Source organism: Dipodomys spectabilis, unplaced genomic scaffold (assembly GCF_019054845.1).
Source record: "Dipodomys spectabilis isolate Male_0828 unplaced genomic scaffold, ASM1905484v1 ptg000052l, whole genome shotgun sequence".
In the NCBI taxonomy this organism is placed as follows: Eukaryota; Metazoa; Chordata; class Mammalia; order Rodentia; family Heteromyidae; genus Dipodomys; species Dipodomys spectabilis.
In genome coordinates this window covers 1,216,103-1,239,388 of record NW_024870729.1, presented here as the reverse complement: position 1 = coordinate 1,239,388, position 23,286 = coordinate 1,216,103, and the positions used below count along the sequence as shown (strand labels likewise).

Genomic DNA, 23,286 nt, shown 5'->3' with positions numbered 1-23,286 from the left:
CTGATGCCCAGCATGTGCAACATCCTTAAATGATCATTTACATCAGAATTCTCAATCAATTGTTTCCAGTTGACATTAAAAATATTACAGAGGTCAGAATATAAGTGGGTGACAAGATTCAAAAAAAAGTAAATGCAAAATTATGTCAATCGGGACCAATGGTAGGCAGCTCAGCAGAGAGGTATTCATCCAAGAAAAATCTCTTTTCACAAAGACTGGGAGAGATGGATAATGGAAAGAAGGAACTATATTCAGTCTCTTCACCATAGAAGTGAAAATGTGATGTCGCAGTAAAAGTGCCTTTGAAAAATAAGCCCACAATTTAATTCTTTGCTACTTGTACTATTTGGAAAACATTACCTTTTCTTTATACATGTCTTTCAATGGTTTCTATGTGGTTATTTATCACAACTATTAATTTTTGTTCATGAAAATATAAATATTAAGACACAGTGAAAGGTTACCCCTTTTAAGAAAGACATTTTGCATTGAGGAACTCTATAGTTGACTCTCAACAAAGGCTTCAAGAGAGTAACACAGTGGTACAGGCCTGTAATCCCAGCATTTAGGAGGCTGAAGCAGTAGGATCTGAAATTCAAGACCAGCCTACATGATAACCCTGGCATTTGACAGGCTCCAACAACTAATAGAAGTATACAAAATGAGAAATCTGATTTATTACTTTTTTATTTCAAGTCACTTTTATGCTGGGCACAATTTTTTATGTAATCCTAGCTACTGGAGAAGCTGAGAGGTACAAAGATCTAGGTACAAGGCCAATCTGGGCAAAAATTTCTAGAGACCATCTCTCAACCAATAACCAGTTGGCCACAGTGGTACATACCTGCTATCTCAGGTACAGCAGGGAGTATAAATAGGAGCATCGAAACCTGGGTCTGTCTAGGCAAAAAAGTGAGCTTTTATTTCAAAAATAATGAGAGCAGAAAGGGATAGATATGTGATGCAAGTGGTAGAGTACCTGTCAAGCAACCACAAGGCCCTGAGTTCAAACCTCAGTAGCTATGTACAACTCTCCCCTCCCCGCTAAAAAAGAAACAGATACTTAAGAGGTAAAGACAAGAGAATGAAAAATTCAAGACTAGTCAAGACAAAAAATAAAAGAGTGAGCTGGGAAGGTGGCTCAGTGGTAGAGCACTTGCCTTGCATGCATGAGGCCCTGGATTCGATTCCTCAGCACCATATAAGCAGGAAAAAAAAAAAAAAAGCCGGTAGTGGCGCTGTGGCTCAAGTGGTAGAGTGCTAACCTTGAGCTGAAGAGCTGAGAGACAGCACCCAGGCCCAGAGTTCAGGCCCCATGACTGGACCAAAAAATAAAAATAAAAAATAAAGAGACTCTGTCTCAAAACAAAATAAAATTTAAAAAAACTATGGGCTGGGAAGGTGGCTCAGTGGTAGAGCGCTTGCCTTGCATTCCTGAGGCCCTGGGTTGGATTCCTCAGCACCACATAAGCAAAAAGAAAAAAGCCAGAAGTGGCGCTGTTGCTCAAGTGGTAGAGAGCTAGCCTTGAGCTGAAGAGCTGAGGGACAGCGCCCAGGCCCAGAGTTCAGGCCCCATGACCGGACTCCCCCCCCCAAAAAAAACTAAAGTGGTAGGGGCATGCCTCCAAGTCCTAGAGCACTTGTCTAGAATTCACAAGGCTCTGAGTTCAATCCGTAGTGGCAAAAAAGTACAAAACAAAGAAGTCACTTGCTGTGACAAAAAAGCTGTTGTGGGGAGTGCTCTCCTGTATTCCACCCTTGATGCAGCTGAAGTCTTACTTTACAACCGTCACAGCAGCGATGGCTGGGATTCGAGCTGTCACACTCTGAGGTCGGTTTCAGCACACACAATCCAGGACTACAGCAGCTACTAGATCCACATTGCTGCCAATCAATGGAAGACACAAGAGAAAACATTTGAGGCAACAGAAAAGATACAGAAGCAGAGCTTAATTCTTCACTTCTGAGGAAGTCTGTGAACATTACCGCTCAGGAAAGATTTAAACATCTCTAAACACTTAAAATGCTAACATGAGGTTCTCTGTAAAGGTTATTAATAGGAACTGATATTCCATTTATTTTGTTATCCAACTACAAAACTGGCTGTGTGAAGTTTCTTTTCACAGGATTCACATCATAGGTAAAGCTGAACTATGATTGTGTTGTTGTTGGATTGTCTAGCCTTTAATATTTTTTAAATCATCCTTAAAGAGTTGTAACAAAGGGGTTTCAATTCAATATGTCAAGTTTGTGAGTACAGTGCACCTTGATTCATGTGACCCTTTTCATCATTCTCCCCCATTTCTTCTAACAAATTATGATTTACTAGAAATAAAAACAAATTAAGTTCTAAATCACCAGCTTTCCACCCAGGGGAGGTCTCTTCCCAAACATGCTGTGATGGTCTCAGTGACTTAGAAAAACAAAGATGGCTTCTGAAGTCCTCTTAAATAAGCCTGGGCATTAAACAGTGAGACCCCTGATGGGAGAGCTCCAAACTTGCACACAGAATCATTTCACCACCTTAAAGGTAAACCGCAGAAAAACAAGTGAACTTGAGGAAACAATAGGAAGAATATTCAAGGAAAAGTAAAAAAGATAATAAAATGAGAAAAATTAGAATCCCTGTTAAATGTGGGACAATACCAAGCCTTTTGTTTATGTGTGTGTGTGTGTGATTGGAATTCAAAAATTTGAAGGGGAAGATAAAGAAGTCTTTTCCCAAATGTGGTATAAACTAGAGTCCTACATACCCAGGAGATTCATCTTACTTCAACCCCATCAAGTTCTGATAGAACCATACCTATGTTCCCAGCTGCTAAAAGTCAAAGATAAAAAATATATCCTGAAAGCAGCTAAATACAAACTTCTTCGTGCATAAGAAGATAGTAGGAATAATTAGTAGTAAATTCTAGTGAGAAATAAAATACCATGAAGACTATAAATTGTCAAGAATCAAAAGAAAAATACTGTGAGTATATAACTCTACCACAAATAAATGACAATATTAAATGATAATATTTTCAAACAATTATACTCCTTGTCAAGTAATCTGGATTACCAAAAAATTGCTATCAGAAGTTTTTCCAAGTGAGGAAAGTTTCTACCTGATTCCAGGTAGAAACAAATCTGTACAAAGGAAGGAAGGAAGGAAGGAAGGAAGGAAGGAAGGAAGGAAGGAAGGAAGGAAGGAAGGAAGGAAGGAAGGAAGGAAGGAAGGAAGGAAGGAAGGAAGGAGGGAAGGAAGGAAGGAAGGAAGGAAGGGAAGGGAAGGGAAGGAAGGAAGGAAGGAAAGAAAGAAAGAGGAAAGAAAGAAAGAAAGAATGAATGAATGAATTCTTAAAAAATTGTGGGTAACAAGAATTGAGGGGCTGGCGGCATTGCTCAGTTGGTAGAGTACTAACCAATAAGCAAAAATGTTGAGTATCAACTTTGAGTTCCAGTCACACACACACACACACACACACACACACACACACACACACACACACTTCTCAAAATTCCCTTAAAATAAAATTGGTTCTAAACACTGAGCAAAGACTCATGCCTGTAATCCCAGTTACTGAGGAGGCTGAGATTTGAGGATTATGGTTTGAAGCCAGCCAGGTCAAAAAATAAAAATAAAAAGCTCGTGGCATTCCTATCTCCAATTTAAAAAAAAGCTGGAAGTAGAGCCATGGCCCAATTGGTAGAATACTAGTCTTGAGCACAAAAGCTCAGGGAGAGTGCCCAGTCGCTGAGTTCAGAGTCCATGACCAGCACACACACACACAAAAATTGTTTTAAACAAAACTAATAGTAACATACTACAAGATTCATAACACTATGGAAGTGAAGTAATACTTGATCAAATTGCAATAAAAATGGAGGAAGGAAGGAAGAAGCAAGCAAGCAAGCAAGGAAGGAAGGAAGGAAGGAAAGTTAATATCTCTTCATTTCCAGTGAGTACCACAACACAGTCATTAGAAAACTTTGGGAAAACACCAAAAAGAAATCAAAGGGTCAACTAATAATACAATTAGGGTTATATGGCAAAATACCAAAATATAATCATTCAATCAAAGAGAAAACAGGAAGAGAAGAAAGCACAGGTTGACAAATAGACAAAAACATATACATGGTAGATATAAAAGAACAACTAGATCAAGTATATGTGGTATATATACACACAATGGAATTCTCCTCTTTCATCAGAAAGAATGATATTGTACCATTCCTAAGGAAATTGAAAGACTTGGAAAAGATCATACTAAGCAAAGTAAGTCAGACACAAAGAAACATAGGTTGCATGGTTTCCCATATTTGTGGTAACTAGAATAAGTAAACTAGAATAAATAAACACACTGTGTAGTAAAAAAAAAATACACTGAGAGATGATAAATTATACAGATCTAGGCATTCATACAGATCTAGATTGAATGAAGATATTCTTAAGGAGCAGATTATAAAGGCTCAATGGCTATGTGCATATGATCATATAAAATAATATTTATCCAAATGAACTCCAAGAAATGAAACAAGAGGGATTTTGTTGTTGTTGCTCTGCTATTTTGTTCTTCCTTTTGTCTTGTTTGTTGGTTTGTCTCTGGAAAGCTAAGAGAGACACAGAAATGGTGGGAACAGGGGTGAATAAACACAGCAGTGGTACTCATTAGACACTATGTGGAAAATGAACTGTACAACTTGTGGGTAGAGATGGGAAGAGAAAACTGGGAGATAGTGAGGGAAGGGGTTACATAGTTCAAAAAGAAATGTACCCCTTTGTACACCTTTACAATAACAATAAATATATTTTAAATAACCATAATTAATTAACCCTTAATTAACCATTAATCAGCCATAATTATTACATTAATAAAAATGGATCAAACACAAATTAATGCAGAGATTATGAATTTATATTGTTAATAAAATAAGATCTAATTATACATTTTGTACAAAAAATCTGTGTTAATCATAAACATAACCACCTATTAAAAGCAAGGATACAAAAAGACATAGGACACCAACATGCACTGTGACAAGGCTAGAGTAATTATATAAATGTCAAGAAAGGTACTATCTGGAGCAGGAATATTTGCCAGGATCAAGAGAGACATTTTAGGATAGGTCAATTCATCAAGGAGATAGAAACATCCTAATAATATATGAACCAGTCATGGCACTTGAAGAAAACCTACTGCAAAACAAAGGCAGGTTGAAGAGAGACATAGAAAGCTTATGATTATAATAGAAAGTTTCAAATCTCCTTCCCAGTAAGAAATAAAAAAACTGAAGTGCTATAGATTATCTGAACAATATTAACAATCAACTAGTCTTGATTAACACATAAAATTCTGTATGAAAAAGTTCCAGAATCACTATACTTTCACATTTATATGATCCAATCACTAAAATCAGATGTAAGCTGAATTAGCACAGAATGCCATTTCTAAAAAGAAATACTAATGTTAAAAACAAAAAATAGATAGCTGATACATTCTTGAATATTTAGAATAAACACCTAGTTACTTCAAAGAGAAAAATCAGAAAAAAATGTTTGAATGAACACAAACACAACAAAATGTATATGCTGCAGATCCAACAGCATTAAGAGAAACACACCACACAAGGATAAAAGAGAACATGAATTAGTGGTTTAAGTTGCCATCTTTAAATAAATTACAAAAAAAGAAGCAAACAAATGTAAGTAAAAATCACTAAGTTAAGATCAGACACTAATTGAAGAGAAAAAACAAATAGCAGAATATCAGTGTCTTTATGAGCTGGCTCTTTTAAAAGATAATTAAAGAAACTAAGTCTGGAAAGAGACACTAAGAAATAAAGAAGACCTACTATCAAGAACAAATAGAAGAATCACTCCTGTTCCTGCAGCAAGTATATGGAAAAGAAAAATCTAGAATCAATAACTTTATGCCAGTAAATTTAGCAAAAAAAAAACTGAACATTTTTCTCAAACATAAAGAAACAAAATGAAATAGTAATATGGCATTTGGATTTGCAGGACTGTACCCACAAAAGAAAACCCAGCCAATAAGGCTAGGGATCAACCTGAACCTGCCATACACAGGGCAGATCTGAAGTATATTCCCAACTTAACTAATAAGAATTAAGCACAATAAATTTACCCCAAGATAAGGATTCAAATGGTTTTTTTTTTCTTTCTTGCAATTGTTTCTAACATATTTATAAGATGATCTCTTTGTTGTATTTCCCTCCCCCGTAGCATATCCCCTGTTTTCACTGTATTTAATGTTGGTATACTTTTATACTTTGTGGAGGGGAAGGGAAAAACAAATTGTTTAAATAGGGATACAGGTGCAACAATAAGATGTACAAGACATTATGTCGAAAAACGAACTTCATAACTTTGGTGTGTGTGTGGGCGGAGGGGAGATGGGAAGGGGTGGGAAGGGGAAACAAAGGAGGAGGCAACAATGCTTGATAAGAAATGTACTCATTACCTTGTCCATGTAATTGTAGCCCCTCTGTACAGTATTTTCACAATAATAAATAAATAAATCAAAGTAATGTAAACAGGGGAAAAAAAGAATTAAGCATAAGTGCAGCCACAAATCAGTTCTGCTTAACTTTGGTGGACACTTGTATTAAATTAAAAAGAGAACATAAAGCTAAGTACCAGTAGCTCACACCTGTAATTCTAGCTACTTAGGAGGCTGAGAGCTGAGGATCACTGTTCAAAGCTAGCTTTGACAGGAAAGCCTATGAGATTCAGATCTCCAATAAACCACAAAAGAAAAAGGAAAAAAAAAGCCAGAAAACGAGCTGCCGCTTAAGTGGTAAAGTGCTAGCCTTGAGCACAAAAAACTCAGGGGCAACACCTAAAACATCAGTTCAAGCCTCAGGACTGGAAAAAAAAAAAAAAAGCTTGTGTCAACTGTACCGAAGTTGGGTCAGGAATACAGGGAAACTGAGAGAACTTGAGGCCTGGCTATTGGGTAAAGGTACACCTAGACAGTCCTCTACATCCATGTCAGCAACACCTGGTGATATCATGTAGTGTTGGTAAGATGGAAGGTGAGTCCCACAGAGGTAGAGCTGAGTTTAGCGCCAGTCTCTCCCTGAGACGTACCAATAATCTTCACTGGTCTCCAGACAAGAGCTTCAGGTTCTTTACTATAACTGGAGCAACCAGAATCCGAATTGCTTTCAAGAGCATACTCTGTAAAAATGCCCACACTTGCTAGAGATCAGTTCCATAGTAGAGATAGACACAAAAGGGGTGTACTATTCAACAGGTACCAGAGTCTCCCTGGCCCTTATAAATCTTACCGACATGGAGTATCTCCAATCCTACTGTGGCCTGTCTGATCTGAGCTCAAACTGGTGAACTGTAACCAGAGCAGCTACAGAGAAGAGAGGTAGGGGAAGGTGGCAGGCTACAGATACCCTCCATTTAACTCTATGAATAAGAAAAATTGGGGTAACAATTCAGATCATATTCTGAAGACAAAGCAAGAGAAAGGAAACAGCAGAAATCACGAAAGAGTGGCAAGACAGCAAAAACCCATAAAGAAATAGAAAGCCCTCAGAGGAATGTAGTGGGGCAGGGGTAGAATTTATCATTCTTAAACTTAACTTCTTGAAGCAAGGAAAGCCAAAAACACAAAATCAAGGTAAGCAAGATGGCCCTGGTGACAGACTAGTGATTCAATCCAAAGAATAAGCCCATACTTCCTACAAGCCCTTAACACCTGTAGGTGAATTTAGTTTGACAGTGACTGAAGACAGCCTGAAGACAGGTTGTCTCTGAAGATAACCTGCCATGAAGGAGCAATCCCTTTATCTCAGAGAGCTATAGCAAGGTGCCATCTTGAGAAATCTAGGGAATTGAAGGCAAGAAACAATTATGGCTCAGGGTCTCCTGACACTCCAGCCATAAGAAGTAGAGATGAACAGGGTCTGATGTGGAACTGCTGAGAAGTTTCAACATTCAGGGAGCTCAGGCAGTGAAAGGTACTATTGTTGTTGACTTCACTATCACTGATGAGAAGAGAGTCTAATTACCTAAGGAGCATTGTAAAAACAGTGCCAAGCCCATGCTGGCAGAGTGCACAGCCTCTGGAAGCTGTCCCTTACTAGGTGTGTTTGCTGCCAGGACCCAGTGCTCTAATACAGGCCTCATGACCTCTAAGGAAGACTGGGACCAGTGAATCACATAATTTCCCCAGTCTACAACTGCTTTCAGAGTGAGAAACTCCTTGATATAGAAATGGCCTAATAAATAAATAGAAATAAATAAATCAAATCAAAATGTTGGAGATGGAAAGCTCAGTAAGTCTAATTTAAAAAAAAAAAAAAAAACCTGCCAAAAGCCTCATTGATTCACTGGGTAAAGACGAAGATAAAATATCAGAGTTCAAAGAGAAGGAAAATTAATTTGAACATTCGGATAAAGACAAAGGAGAGACCAAAGGAACTGAGAAGACCTCCAAGATTTCTGGATTACTATTAAAGTAAACCTAAGAATAGTGAGCATGAAGAGGTACAAGATAAAGGAACAGAACACACAACCAACAAGGAAAAAAAAAAAAGAAAATTTGCCAACTACTGAGAGACAGTCATCTAGATATAGGATACAGACCACCAAACAAAAGACCAGAAAAAAAATCTCCATGTCATATTATAAAGTTAAAAGATGACATATATTGGCTACAGGAAGAATATTGAAAGTTACAAGAGACAAGCATCAAGGTATATATAAAAGTAAACCCATTCTGCCTGAATTCATGTATCACATACTATATGCAGAACAGTAGTAAGTGCTTCTAGTCTGTTAGAAAGGCAAAAGTACCTGCTTGTGGCACTTAACAAATTTAAGCTTGTTGGTGTATTTCTAAGAACTAAGCAATTAACCTTTGCTGTCATTGTAACTTGAAATATAATAAATGACCCAATAGTTGCCATAGTCACTTAAGATTTACTTTCTTTCCCATTATTTATAACAGTTTTATGAAAGTTTCAAATACATGGCTTCTTTTCATTGGGTTGTTTGTGAAGGACTTGCCTCTCCCCTGTTGTCCCATTCTTTCTATGAACTTGATCACATATGAGTCTATACCAGATGAGTTCAGTGCTTCTAGAAAGCGAGGTATGAAAAAACAATGTAAAAAGAGGGATTGCATTGGAGGGCTGGGAAACAATGATGAAAAGTGTAACGTCAATCATACATATTTTACTTATAAACTGGTTTGTTGAATAGTAACCCCTTTGTACAATGACTTAAAGATAATAAATATATATTTTTAAAGGCAAAAAAAGTAAACCAATAGACTAACAGTAGACTTCTCAACAGAAACTATAAAAAGCAAGGAAGGAGGGGATGGAGTATTTTAAACCCTGAAAGAAAAAAAATTGCCAACCTAGATTATCTACCAAAGCTAGATTTAAAAAGAAAATCTTCCATGATAAACATGTACATAAAAGGAATTCATGTACATAAAACATCATGGCAGAAGAAAACTACAGGAATCTTACATGCACAAAAAGATAAACACAGCTACAGAATTAGTAGAAAAATAAATCTCACCAGGTAAGTAAATAAGCAAATGAGGATTAGGAAAGAATGAAACACTACAAAAACAACAAAATCATAGGAAATTTCCATGCCTTTCAATAATGACTCTTTTTCAAGTTTTTTTTTAATCTTTAAGTAGTTGTACAAAGAAGTTGTCAATCTACAAAACAGTATATGAGTACAAAGTGTCTGACAACATTGTCACCCATCTCTCTTAACCCATCCCTTCTCTCACATTTTTCTTTGAGATTAGGAGTTTACATAAATTTCACATATTTCACAGTATTGTGGAATAGTGATACTTAGAGTCATAAACACATTTTAATGTTCACAAGGCAAATTCCAATAATGACTCCTAATGGTCTCAGTTCTCTAATCGAAAGAAACAGACTCCACCAGGTATGATGGCTCATGCCTGTAATCCCAGTTTCTTGTAAAGGAAAACAGGAAGACCACAATTTGAGGCCAAGAGAGACAAAAAGTTAGTGAGACCCTCACATTCTCAACAAACTAACTGGTAGTGGTGGGTCACTTCTGTAATCTCATCTATGAGGAGATGAAGATAGGAGAGACATAGTCCAAGGTTAGTCTGGGAATAATGAGTGAGACACTATTTGAAAAATAACTAAAGCAAAAAGGGATAGAGCCCAAATAGTGGCTGTTTGTCTAGCAACGGAACTCTGAGTTCAAACACTAGTATTGGTTCTTTATATCTAGAAGCACAAAAGCTAATACTGAAGGGAAATAAAGAGTAGGAATCACAATACCTGACCTCAAACCATATAACAAAACCATAGTGAAAAAAACCATATTGTACTGGCACACAAACAAGACTTAGAGACCAATGCAATGGAATTCAGAGCTCAGAAGTAAGCCCACAAAATTACAGCTATCTGATTCTTGCCAAGGGGCCAAGCATAGACACTGGAGAAAGTACAATCTCTTCAATACATGGTGCTGGGAAAACTGGACATCCATATATACAAAATTAAACACTTGTCTCTTACCCTGTACAAAAACCAATTCAAAATGGATTAAAGATCTTAATATATGACCTGAAAACTCAAATATATTTGAACAGAAAACTATTTTTTAATTGAATGGTTGGTTATGCCTCAGGAAATTAGAGCCATAATTAACAACTGAAATCGCATCAAATTAAAAGATTTCTTTACATCAGAGAGGTAATTATCAGAAAGATAAGACAGCTCACAGAGTAAGAGAAAAAACTGTCTAGCTATTCATCTGACAGTCAATTAAAATCCAAAATATACAGAGTTCAGGAAAAAGTAAACATCAAAATAATAAATAACCCAACTAATAAACTAGCAAATTTAATAGTTTCCCAAGAAGGGGTATTAATGACCAATAAACATAGGAAAAAACATTCAACAGTCTCAGACAAGAAGCAAATGTGCCACACTAGGCACCAGTTTCTCATGCCTGTAATCCTAGCTACTCTGGAAGCTGAGATCTGAGGATCATTGTTCAAATGCCTGCCCAAGCAGCAAAGTCCATGAGACTCTTATCTCCATGGTTAACCATGGAAAAGCTTTAAGTAGAGCTGTGGCTCAAGCGGTAAAGTGCTATAGCCTTGAGCACAAAAGCTTGAAGACAGCACCTAGGCCATGAATTCAAGCCCTAGGAATGGCACCAGAAAAAAAAAAAAAAGGCAGGAAGGCAAGAAGGGAGGGAGGGAAGGAGGGAGGGAGGGACATAAAGAAGGAAATAAATGTGCCAAAAATACATTGGAGAAGACAGACTTTTCAACAATGCTAGAAAACATTGAATATCCAATGTAGAAGACTAAAAGTACAAAAATCAATTCACAATCAATCATAGACTTCTAAGTATGACTAGAAACTTTGAAACAAACACAAGAAAACATAAAGGAAATGTGAATATATAGGCAACAACTTTCTAAATAGGATTCCAGTAGCTTAGGAACCAAGAGCAAGAATTGACAAATAATATTACATTAATTTAAAAAGAACTTTTGGAGGAAAAAAAAACCACACTTTTGAGAGTTGGAGATTTAGCTCAATGGAAGAGCACTTTCCTGGCAAGGTCTGAGTTCAGTCCTCAGCTCTGCAAAAGAAAAAAAACAAACAAAAAACCCTTTTTGTTCAACAAAGAAAACAATTATCAGATTGATGAGGAAACTAGCAATATGGGAGAAAATCTTTGCAAGCCATTCATCAGATAGAGATTAATATTCAGAATATATAAAGAGCTAAAAAATGAAATTCCAAAACAATGATTCAATTAATAAATGGGCAAGTGAATTAAACAATTCTCAAAAGAAATAACAAGTGTTCAATATGCTTAGCCATAAAAGAAATGCAAAGCAAACTGGTATTGAGATTCTATTTCACTCTAGTCAGAATGGCTCTCATTAAGACATAAACTACAACCAACAGTGATGAGGCTGTGAGAGAAAAAGATCCCCTAGACACTGTGGGTGGGAAAGTAAATTAGTGCAGCCACTATGGAATTCAGTATAGAGGTTCCTCAAAAAAAACAAAAACAGAATTCCTGGATGATCCTACTCTACCACTCCTTAGTATACATTCAAAAGAATGTAAGTCCACACACAATAGTGCTTCTCTCAGCACTATTAATAAACGGCCAAGCTACAGAATCCAACTGGGTGCCCATCTACACATGAATGGATAAGGAAAATGTAGTAGATGTATAATATGGGGTATTATTTAATGGTTAAAAAAATACAAAGAACAAAATCATACTGTATCCAAGAAAATGAATGGAACTGGGCTGATCCATGTAAGCAAACTAAGCCAGATTCAAAAAGATAAATTCATTCTCCCATATATAGAATAGGTAACTAAAAATTCAAAACGAAACAAAAAGGACATGAAGGTAAAAAAGGGTGTGCTTTGTGGGAGAGCCAGTAGGCGAGGGAGGGGAAGGAGCACATGCTAGCGGGAGAATATGATCAAAGTACAGTACATGTGTGAGTACAGAATAATGAAATCCACTAAAACTGTAGACATATGTGATTTTTCTTTTACAAAGAAATATCATTAGGAGAAAAAAATGCATATTGCATTACTCTATTTAAGTGATTTTGTAGGTTATAGAAAACTGACAGAATCAGAAGTTTCATGTAGAGGAGTAGAAATGAGAAAGACTACAGAGAGGTGATGATGTAAAAAAACCTATAACTCATCATACCAATAAATTATCAGTACATGTCAAATTCATAAATTGTACACTTAAAAAGGGTGTACTTTGCTGCCTTCTTTGGAGTTCATTTCATTGTGCTACTAACAGATTAATCATCAAACGATATTTGTAATAAATCCAAGGTTAAGCAAAGATTTAGAAATACCATCTATTTAGCGTGAATTCATAAGCTGATTCTAGATGCTTTTTTACTCAACATCAATAAAATTGGCTGGACATCTTAAACTTATTCAAAGTTTAAACTATAAAACCTAGACAGGATTTTCCCTTCTGTGCACTTCAACCTGTTTCAGTTAGTATTCTATGTAACATTTGGCTATATTGTACATCTCTAACATTCATGCAAAAGAGATCAACTAAAACAAGAAATCTGTTTTAATTTTTTTCCTAATTATCAGACTTACTTCTGCAGTACCACAGTCACAAATTTCATCTCCCTCCACTTTGCCATTGCCACAGACTGCTGTGTTTCTCACTTGCAATTGTGGCTTATTCTGAAGACATTTGGAACCCATATTTGAAATAAAAGCTTGAAAGTCACGCAGACTGCAATTGCTGAAAGTCTTCAGAACACTGGACTGTCTAAAAATAAATCCATATAATGTCACTGGTATCATACTTCTAGAAACATGGTTGTATACTGAATAATAATTTCAAACTGTTGAGCTTAATACATAACAACGAATGCTCCCTAGAAGTGCTCATAATCATTTTTGAGTGGGCCATGTAATTTAATTCAATGGAATATATGACCTTAATAAAACAAAATTCACTACACACCAATAGTAAAATTTAACCTAAATGTCCTCTACAATACAGTGAGGACAATTAAATACTTATGCGTTGTCTATGCTAAACTCTAGGACTTACACAAAACACCTTGTTCAAAGCATACTTATGAACAATTGGCCAAATGCACAATGAGCAGTAACTGATGTTTTTAAGTTATGTCATAAAGAAAAAAATGTATATGTATATGAAGTACATGAAATATATTTATATGTAAGTATATGAATATATAAATATATTTACCTATCAAAGTGAATAATACATATGGTACATATAATATATATAACATATATACTTGCATGTGTGTATGTGCTTCTATAATATGATCATGATAATAATTTTAATATAAATATGTATATATATGTGTATAGATTTTAGGTTGTTCTATTTTTATTACATAAGAGTTTTTAATGATATGATGATACTTGAGAGTAGCTTTAAAATAGTTTTTTTTTTTCCAAGTCGTTTAAATAAGGATACAGGTGGACCCGTTGCAACAATGAGAAGTACAAGTTGTCGTGTCCAAAATGAACTTTACAACTTTGGTGGGGGGGGGAGGCTTAGATAGGGAGGTGGGGGGAGGCTTGGAAGGGAAGGGAAGGGGAAACAAAGGAGGAGGCTACAATGCTTGATAAGAAATGTACTCATTATCTTGCCCATGTAATTGTAACCCCTCTGTACAGTCTTTTCACAATAAAAAAATTAAAATTAAAAAAAGTTTTTTTTCCAAAACTTAACTCCTTAGCTTCACTGTTTAATTTATTATTTTTTATTTTTTATTTTTTGCCTTCCCTGGGGCTTATACTCTGGGCCTGGGCACTGTCCTTGGGTTCTTTTTGCTCAAGGCTAGCACACTATCACTTGAGCCACAGAGCCACTTCTAGCTTTTTCTGTGATTAATGGAGATAAGAGTCTTACAGACTTTCCTGCCTAGGCTGGCTTTGAATCAGGATCCTCAGATCACAGCCTCCTGAATAGCTGGGATTACAGGCCTGAGCCACTGGCGCCCAATTTACTCTTTTAATAGTTCTTCAGTAATGAATGAGTTCTACCTATCATAGTTTCATAAATAGAAAACCTGCAAAACCCTAATGACACCTAGGGTAACTCTTGTCTGGTGCACTTTTGGGAACATCAGTGAAGTTTACCAGTGACAATGCATCACATATATACAGAGTTTGAAAAAAAATGTTCTTACTTTCTCATTTTACTTTTACATAGCCTTCTGAAATAAGAAAGTAGATATAATTATTTCCCATTTTAATATGAGAAATGTAAATATAATCAACATTGAATGATTTGATCAAAGTCATGCAAATATTGTGTATTGTATATTTTAAATTGTATACTTGAAATCAAACTAACCTAAAATCTAAAAGTCCTGTCCAAAAAAAAAAAATCCCACTTGTTAGGACTTGCTAACATTTTTAAAGCTCTTTATTGATCTTGGCTTAACTACATTTAAAGTAGAATAAATATGACCAGTAAATAAACAGTGTTTTAAAACTTACACAGCCTTTGGACTCATCACACACACAGCTTCTGAGCAGTGGCATTTCTGTGGGTCATCGTATGATATTCCCAGATTGATCCCCAGCATCTGGGTGACAGTGACTGAAAACGCCTCCAAAGTCATTTCCCTGGAATACTATAACAACAAAGACATTGCAAAGGAAAGCTATTTCATTAAGTAGTGGCTCAAAATCATGTTTTCATTCTAAATCATTTTTTCTTTTGTATCAAATATTGAGGAAAGTGAGCTATGGTTCCTTGGACAGGTGAGAAACTGATACCCTTATGAAATTTTATTGAGAGAGCATTTTAAGTCCATGCCAAGCTATAAGCACCTATAAAGAGCTCAGATAGCTAACGTTAACTATACAAACTACACATTTTTCATGAAGACAAAAGTTGTTATTATTAAGTACTTGTACAAAGGGGTTACAATTTCCTAAGTCATGTTATGAGTATAGTGCACTTTGGTCAATTTCACCCTTTCCATTGATCTCTCCCATTTTCCCCTACTCATTCCTCCCTACACACAAGTTACACAGTTCATTTTTAACAAAACACACATTGATCTGCTTTTACTCACCCTTCTTTCCTCCATTCCTGTGTCCCCTTTATGCACCCCCCCAAAAAATGTTTCTATTTTCTGGTATTTTTTTTTAGTAATTTAGTTGTTCAGATGAGTTCCACATATGAGAGAAAACATGTGCATTTGTCTCTGTGAGCCTGGTTTATTTTGCTTGGCATGATTTGTTCTAGGTTCATCCATTTCCCTGTAAATGACATAATATCCTTTCTAATGCATAAGTAACATTCTATTGTGTATACATACCACATTTTCTTGATCCAGTCTTCCATTGTAGGGCATCTGGGCTGTTTCCATAACTTGGCTATTGTGAATAGTACAGCAATGAACATGGATGTGTAAGTGTCTTTACCGACTTGTAATGTTCTGGATAGATTCCCAAGAGTGGTATGGCTGGATCTTAGGGAAGTGGTATGTTTACTTTTTGGAGAAATTTCCAAACCATCATCCAGAGTAATTGTACTAGTTTACATTCCCACCAAAAGTGTAATAGGGGTCCTTTCCCCCCACACACACATCCTTGCCAGCACTTGTTGCTCGAATTCTGATTGTTGGCCAATTACTTAAATAAGATGGAATCTCAAAATAAAAATAGATTGGGGAGCATGGCTCAAGAGATAGTCTCATACTCAAGGTCCTGGGTTCAATCCACAGTACTGCAAACAAAGTAAGTATGTGTCATCCATGTTCATTGCGGCATTATTCACATTAACCACATTATGGAAACAGCCCAGATGTCCTACAATAGATAAATGGATCCAAAAAATGTGATATGACACACACACACACACACACACACAATGGAATTTTACACCATTAGAAAGGATAACACTCGGGGCTGGGAAGGTGGCTCAGTGGTAGAGCGCTTGCCTTGCATGCCTGAGGCCCTGGGTTTGATTCCTCAGCACCACATAAGAAAAAAGAAAAAAGCCGGAAGTGGTACTGTGGCTCCAGTGATAGAGTGCTAGCCTTAAGCTGAAGAGCTGAGGGACAGAGCCCAGACCCAGAGTTCAGGCCCCACGACCGAACCCCCCCCCCCAAAAAAAAAGAAAGAAAGAAAGAAAGGATAACACTATGTCATTTGCAGGGAAATGGATGGACCTAGAATAAATCATGTTAAGTAAGATAAGTCAAGCTCAAGAGATACAAAATTTGCGTGCTTTCTCTCATATTTGGAAGCTAGATCTAAAATAGGATAGATGATAAATTATATAGGACTCTAGGTATTCATACGAAATGAGACTAGAGGAGGATATTATTCTTAGGGGAGGAACAGAAAGGAACAATGCCACTGATGTATAAAACAGTATTTATCAAAATGAACTCTAGGAAATGGAAACAAAAGTATTTTTCTTTATTATTAGTTTTGTTTTCTTTCCTTTTTGTCTTGTTTGTTCATTATCTGCCTTTGCAAGAATGAGTGGGGAAGACATGAAAATGGAGGGACAAAGGGTGAACAAAGACTGCAGTGGTACTCAGTTGACACGCTGTTGAAAATGAACTATACAACTTGTGGGTGGGAACAGAAGGGAAAAACTGGGAGAGTGAAGGAAGGAGGGACATTGTCAAAAATGAAATGTACCCATTACCTGACTTTTGAAACTGTAACTTCTCTGTACATCACCTTTGAAATAACAATAAAAATGAATGAAAATGTGAGTTTGTGTGCGAGAGTGAGAGTAACAGAGAGAAAAAAGAAGGAGAAAAAGAAGAAAATATCCATCATTCAAAATGATAGTGATTATCTCTACTCAGGTTACATGAATAACAAAAATTGCTGTGTAGTTTTTTAAAATATATTACTTAAACTTATTTTTAAAGTATGCTAGTAGGATAAGAAAATAACTCAAAGAGGTACATGATCTGCAATAATGTATTTAATTTTACCATAGATTTTTATACATAGCACACCTGTAAATTTGAAAAATGATTAAAGTGCACATAAAAACTTCTTTTAAATACTCTAAGAAATCTGAAATTTTTAAGGAATTTGTAACACAATTTTTGCTTCTTTGTATTTTGAAGCTATTTCATCCATAATAATATTTCTCCAACTTTATTTCTATAAGCAAAAATCTAATTGGATTATAGAAATTTCCTTATAGATAATTTGTCATAATTTCCCTTATTTTACATATTGAGGAAAGCATCATTCTATTTGTGAGACTATTATTTCCAATTTAGTTTCCAAAAACAGTTAGTTGTAACAAGGTACTTGTTCTAAAATAGTCTTCTTTCTACATACTTCAAAATTTTAGTAATAATGAAAAGCCAAATTGAAATTTCTAAATGCAAACTGTAGAAAATACATGGTGTCAAGTTGCATCATTTTAAATATATTAATTTTTTTAAGAGTAAATTATTGCTTACCTGTGCAATTCCTACAGAATAATGAGAAACACACATCTTTCCAGGAAATGTTGCCCCCACATAGTTTGGATGATCCTTGTAACTAAACAAATAAATATAAAATAAATACATACAATTGCAATTAACTTTACCAAAAAGCTTAAATATGAACATTCCTGTTGATATATCTATATCATAAAAAAAATCCTAGTTTGAAGCAAAATGAGTTATTGTCCCTAAATGTCCTTAACTGTCTCAAAGTAGAAGTTATTCTACTTTCTTAAATAAATTTGGTGAAATTCTTTTTTTTATTGTGAAAATACTAAAATTCTTGATTTTTAAACATATCCAACCACTTCTGGTAGCTCTTCTCATATTTGGCTGTGGAACCTTTAGTCAAACATTTTGATCAAAATCGTTTTCTTGAAATAACATGACAAGAATTCATTGGATGGACATAGAAGAGCTCCTCTCTGTTGGGCATGGTGATCCTAGTTACTTGGTAGATAGAGTTTAGGGAATCAAATTCCAAGATTATCAAGGATCAAAAAAAAAAAAAAAAAGTTGAGATTTCATCTCAACCAATGGCTGGGGAAATGACCAGCTGTTCTCCTGGATAACAGACTTGTTATCCCAGCTCCAGAGGACCCCCCCCCCCCCGCCTTCCTCCCAGTCCTCCCCAGTGACCCGGAGATGCACAAGTAGGAAGAATCACAGTCCAGGCTAGTCTGGGCATGAAGCAAGACTGGACCTCAAAAATAATCCAGCCCCAAATGGATGGACTTGTGTCATGTCTCAAGTGGTACAGTGCTACCTAGCAAGCACAAGTCCTTGAGTGCAATCTCTAATATTGTCAAATAAACAAATAAGTAGTTATTCTTACAGAGAGAAGTAAAACAGTTTCTCATAGGAGTGATTTCACTACTTCACAGCTTTGTGAAGTAGTCACAAAATAAAGACACTGGTGTTCAAAACAAGCTGCCTGAAATTGATGTCTTCAAATGAATCTCAAATAGTAATGCATGTGCTGATGTCAGCGGGATGGTTCACTAGAGGTACCTAGTTCACTTTGCTCAACAAAAAGGCCCGAAACCAAGAAAAAAGCTGCAGCCGTTCTGGAAGAGTGATTGGGTAGCATGCTGGAGCAGGACAAGGATGTCAAGGATACTGTAGAGCACACACACACACACACACACACACACACACACACACACACACACACACACACACACACACACCAGCCTTGCAGGAGACAAGAGTCATGACAGGCCTTTTATGTACCATCTGTCCAGTCAAGATAAATCCTGAGTCAAGATGGCCTTTGGGAAGCTAGCAGATCTGCACACCAGCACTGCCTCAGAGGAAAAGCCCATCCACACTGTACCCTTCATCACTGATGGCGTCTGGAAACTCCAACTCGCCTGGGGTACTGTGAAGGGGGTCGGGAGAGGGCAAGATGGCCTGGCTTGCAAGCACTTTGGGGACTGTATCCACCCACAGTGAGCCCTGGGATGCAGCCTGCCCTGCTTCTGCAGCTCCCAAGTAGCAGCACAGTGCCCATGTGCATTCTCTTCCTGCCAAGGACCAGAGAGGCCACCTGGCAAACCTGTCCCCTCTTCCTAAGACCCCAGGAAGCTAAGCAGCCAGCTCTAGGCATGTGCCCTACTGAAGTCCCTACAAATACATCTGCATCCATCTAGATTCTAGGCCTCACACTGGAAGGCCCCACACCTCTGCTACAAAGCCTACTGAGAAGGCTTCACTCTGGCCACCCATCGGAGATGGCCAGGACAGCAATACCTTGCCTGTAAATGCCTCCCAGAGTGCATGTGATTCCCCCACTAGAATTTGGTGGACATCCTGTCCCAGGGTAACAAATCTGCACTCCAACTGGCAAGAGTAATCACACAATCCTTGTTGGTGAGATCACTGAAGAAGCTGCACTAGTGGCCAAGGTTGATTATAGCTGAAGAAGATAAACAGTGCAGTCCTGACCACTTCGGGGCCCCAACTGTGGGGACCCAACCAACAGGACACAGCCAGAACAAAGTTCCACTGTGAAGGCCGCTACACAAAACTGGTACAGGCACATCTGACAGATGTGCAAATAGAAATGCAGGAACAGAAGCAAGGTATTCTGACACAACAACTCTCCAGAAATAAACTCTAAGGAAAGAGATATTGATAAAGTGCTTGAAAAAGAAGTCAGTGTTGATGGCTTATGCTTATAGCTAGCGATTTAAGAGGCTGAGATCTAGAGGATTGAGGTTCAAAGCCAGGCAGAAAAATCTGTGAGATTCTATAATAACCAAAATAACCAGTTAATAGCACCATTGGAAGTATGGCTCAAGTGGGAGAGCTCCACCCATGAGCAGGCAAGCAAGTGTAGTGAGCAGGAAGCACTGAATTCAAGCCCTGGTACCAGCAATCAATCAACCGATGGGACAGGTAAAGGAGGGAGGTGAAGGAGTGAAGACAAAGATAAGGGAAAAAGAAAAAAGTAAAAAACAAAAGAGAATTTTAAAACAACCAACAAACGTGTCAGTTCATATTTAAGGGAATCTCCATCATACCAATAACAGCTTTCCCAGCAAAAACTAATCAGGGCAGGAAAGAATGAGATGATATATTCAAAGTATTGGAAGAATGACTTGGAAAGCTCAAGTGGTAAAGGGCCATCCATGAGCAAGAGCCAAGTGAGAGTTGGAGACCCTGAGTTCAATCGCCAGTACTGGCACAAAATAATCAAAAAATAAAATAAAATACTCAACTGCCAACCAACAAAGCTGTCTTTCAGAAATGAAAGACTTTCCAAAACAAACCAAAACTAAGGCCATTCACCACCACCAGACAAGAAATGTTTATGAGAGTCCTACACTAAATGTGAATGAAAGGATGGTAGCTGCCATCATGTAAACATATGGAGCATAGAATTTCAGCAAAGGAGATGTGAAAAGGAGAAAAGAATTAAGACTTCAGCCAGGTGCTGGAGACTTGTGCTTGTAATCTTAGTTAGGCAGGAAGCTGAGATCTGGGGATCTAAATTCAAAAATAGCCCAAGTTGTAACCCCCCCGCCCAAAGTCAGGAGTATAGCTGTGGCTCAAGTGGTATAGCACCATCCTTGAGTGAAAAGTGGAAAAAACTAAGGAAGAAGGTGAGGTTCTGTGTTCAAGTCCTAGTACCAACACAAAAAGAAAGAAAAAATAAACTTTATCCATGCAGAAATTCATCAAACTGTACAAAGTAAGCCAAGAAGATGAACAAGGAGAAGGAAGAGGAGGAGGACCTCTAAACCCAACCAAAGAAAAAAATAACAAAATAGCAGGTATATGTCTTTAATTACCAATATAATATTCAATGTAATGACTAAATTCCTCAAATACATATACTGATTGAATGGATTTTTGTGAAGACATAGTAATAAGCCTACAAAAATTTATATTCTCAGCAAAACACAACAAAAACTAAAAGATGGCAGAAGATATACCCAAATGGAATCAAATCAAGGTGAATTTTCTTTTGAAGGCTAAATAATATTCCATCATGTATACATAGCATGTTTTACTCACTTATTTTATAAGGGACACAGCTCATTCTACCCTTTGGCTATTTTGAATATGGCTGCAATACTGGTATTCAGGTGTCCCTACAATATGTGTACTGATACTTTGTCCTTTGAAAATGTATCTGAAACTTGCTGGACCATACAATAGTTTTATTTTTAATTGTTTGAAGAATCTCCATTCTGGTTTTCATCATGACAAGTATTTTTTCTCCATATCCTCACTTATCTTTCCAGTTTTTGATAGAGAACTTTCTACCTGCATTCGGGTGAATTATGACTTTGGTTTATATTTCTCTGATGATTAGTGATACACAACCAATTTTCCTACACCTATCAGTCATTGCATGCCTTCTTTTGAGAAAGGTTTGTTCAGGATTTTGTTCTACTTTTAAATTCTTCAGTGTTGCTTGTTTGCTGTCAAAGTGCTTGGATTTGGGCTGGGAAGGTGGCTCAGTGGTAGAGCGCTTGCCTTGCATGCATGAGGCCCTGAGTTCGATTCCTCAGCACCACATAAGCAAAAAAAGAAAAAAGCCGGAAGTGGTGCTGTGGCTCAAGTGGTAGAGGGCTAGCCTTGAGCTGAAGAGCTGAGGGACAGCGCCCAGGCTCAGAGTTCAGGCCCACAACCAGACCAAAAAAAAAAAAAAAAGTGTTTGGGTTTCTTACATATTTTACCTATTAACCTATTTTCAAGAGCATAATTTGCAAATACTTTTTTTTTTGTCAGTCGTGGGTCCTGAATTCTGGGCCTGGGCGCTGTCCCTCAGCTCTTCAGCTCAAGGCTAGCACTCTACCACTTGAGCCAAGCACCACTTCCAGCTTTTTCTGTTTATGTGGTGCTGAGGCATTGAACCCAGGGCCTCATGCATTCAAGGCAAGCACTACTACCACTGACCCACCTTTCCAGCCCTACAAGTACTTTTTTGTGTCATATAAGATAGCTGTTCACTTCATCCTGCTGAAATATATTTTTTAGTCTTTTCAAAAGATGAGAAACTTGATTAAGTCAAACTTAATGATTTCTCCTAAGTTTATGAGTATTTTTCATGTTGAACCTAAGAAAAATTCATTGCCTACAGCGCAGTTACAAAGATTCCTTTCCATTGTTTCCCTTAGATATTTCATAGTTTACATTAGTTACTGTATTACTACTTCCCATTACCACAGTAATGGAGGTTTGTGTTTTTTCAGAGTAATAATCAGTTATTTAGTACCAACTACTGAAAAGAGTGTCTTTTTTTCTATTGATCTTACTGATGTGAATCTAGTTCTGGGCAGTCCTCTTCCCAATATCACACTGTCTTAATTGCTACAGCTTAAATCGAGTAAATAGGCACCCTCCAAATGAATTGTGAAAATTGTTATTATATGTGTTAGCCTTTTCACGTGTATTTTATAATCAGTTTCTTAATCTCTATAAAATATATTGTTAAGCTATTAATTGGAATTCCAAAAGATACACTTATCTTAATAATGCAAGGCAAGCACTCTACACTTAGCCACCTTCCCAGCCCCTGATCTTAATAATACTAAGGCTTTCAATCCAAGAATCTGTGAGAGAGAGAGAGAGAGAAAGAGAGAGATGGGGTTTGAACTCTGGGCCTGAAAGCTGTCCCTCAGCTCTGCTCATGGCTGGTGCTCTACTACTTGAGCTACTGTCCCACTTCCTGTTTTCTGAGTGGTTTATGGGAGATAAGAATCTCATGGACTTTCCTGCCTGGGCTGGCTTTGAACCACAATCCTCA

The 23,286-nt window shown here is 37.0% G+C and overlaps 1 protein-coding gene across 1 annotated transcript in view; it reads right to left on the bottom strand.

Moving 5' to 3' along the window:
* Adam32 (ADAM metallopeptidase domain 32) overlaps positions 1-23,286 on the bottom strand; it is a 98,736-nt gene that overhangs the window by 43,892 nt on the left and 31,558 nt on the right. Inside the window, exons 11-14 of the mRNA XM_042679454.1 lie at positions 18,000-18,081; positions 15,046-15,182; positions 13,150-13,327; positions 1,780-1,884 (exon numbers count right to left, since the gene is read on the bottom strand). Coding sequence (XP_042535388.1) covers positions 1,780-1,884; positions 13,150-13,327; positions 15,046-15,182; positions 18,000-18,081 — 502 coding nt within the window. The remainder of the gene's footprint in view (positions 1-1,779; positions 1,885-13,149; positions 13,328-15,045; positions 15,183-17,999; positions 18,082-23,286) is intronic.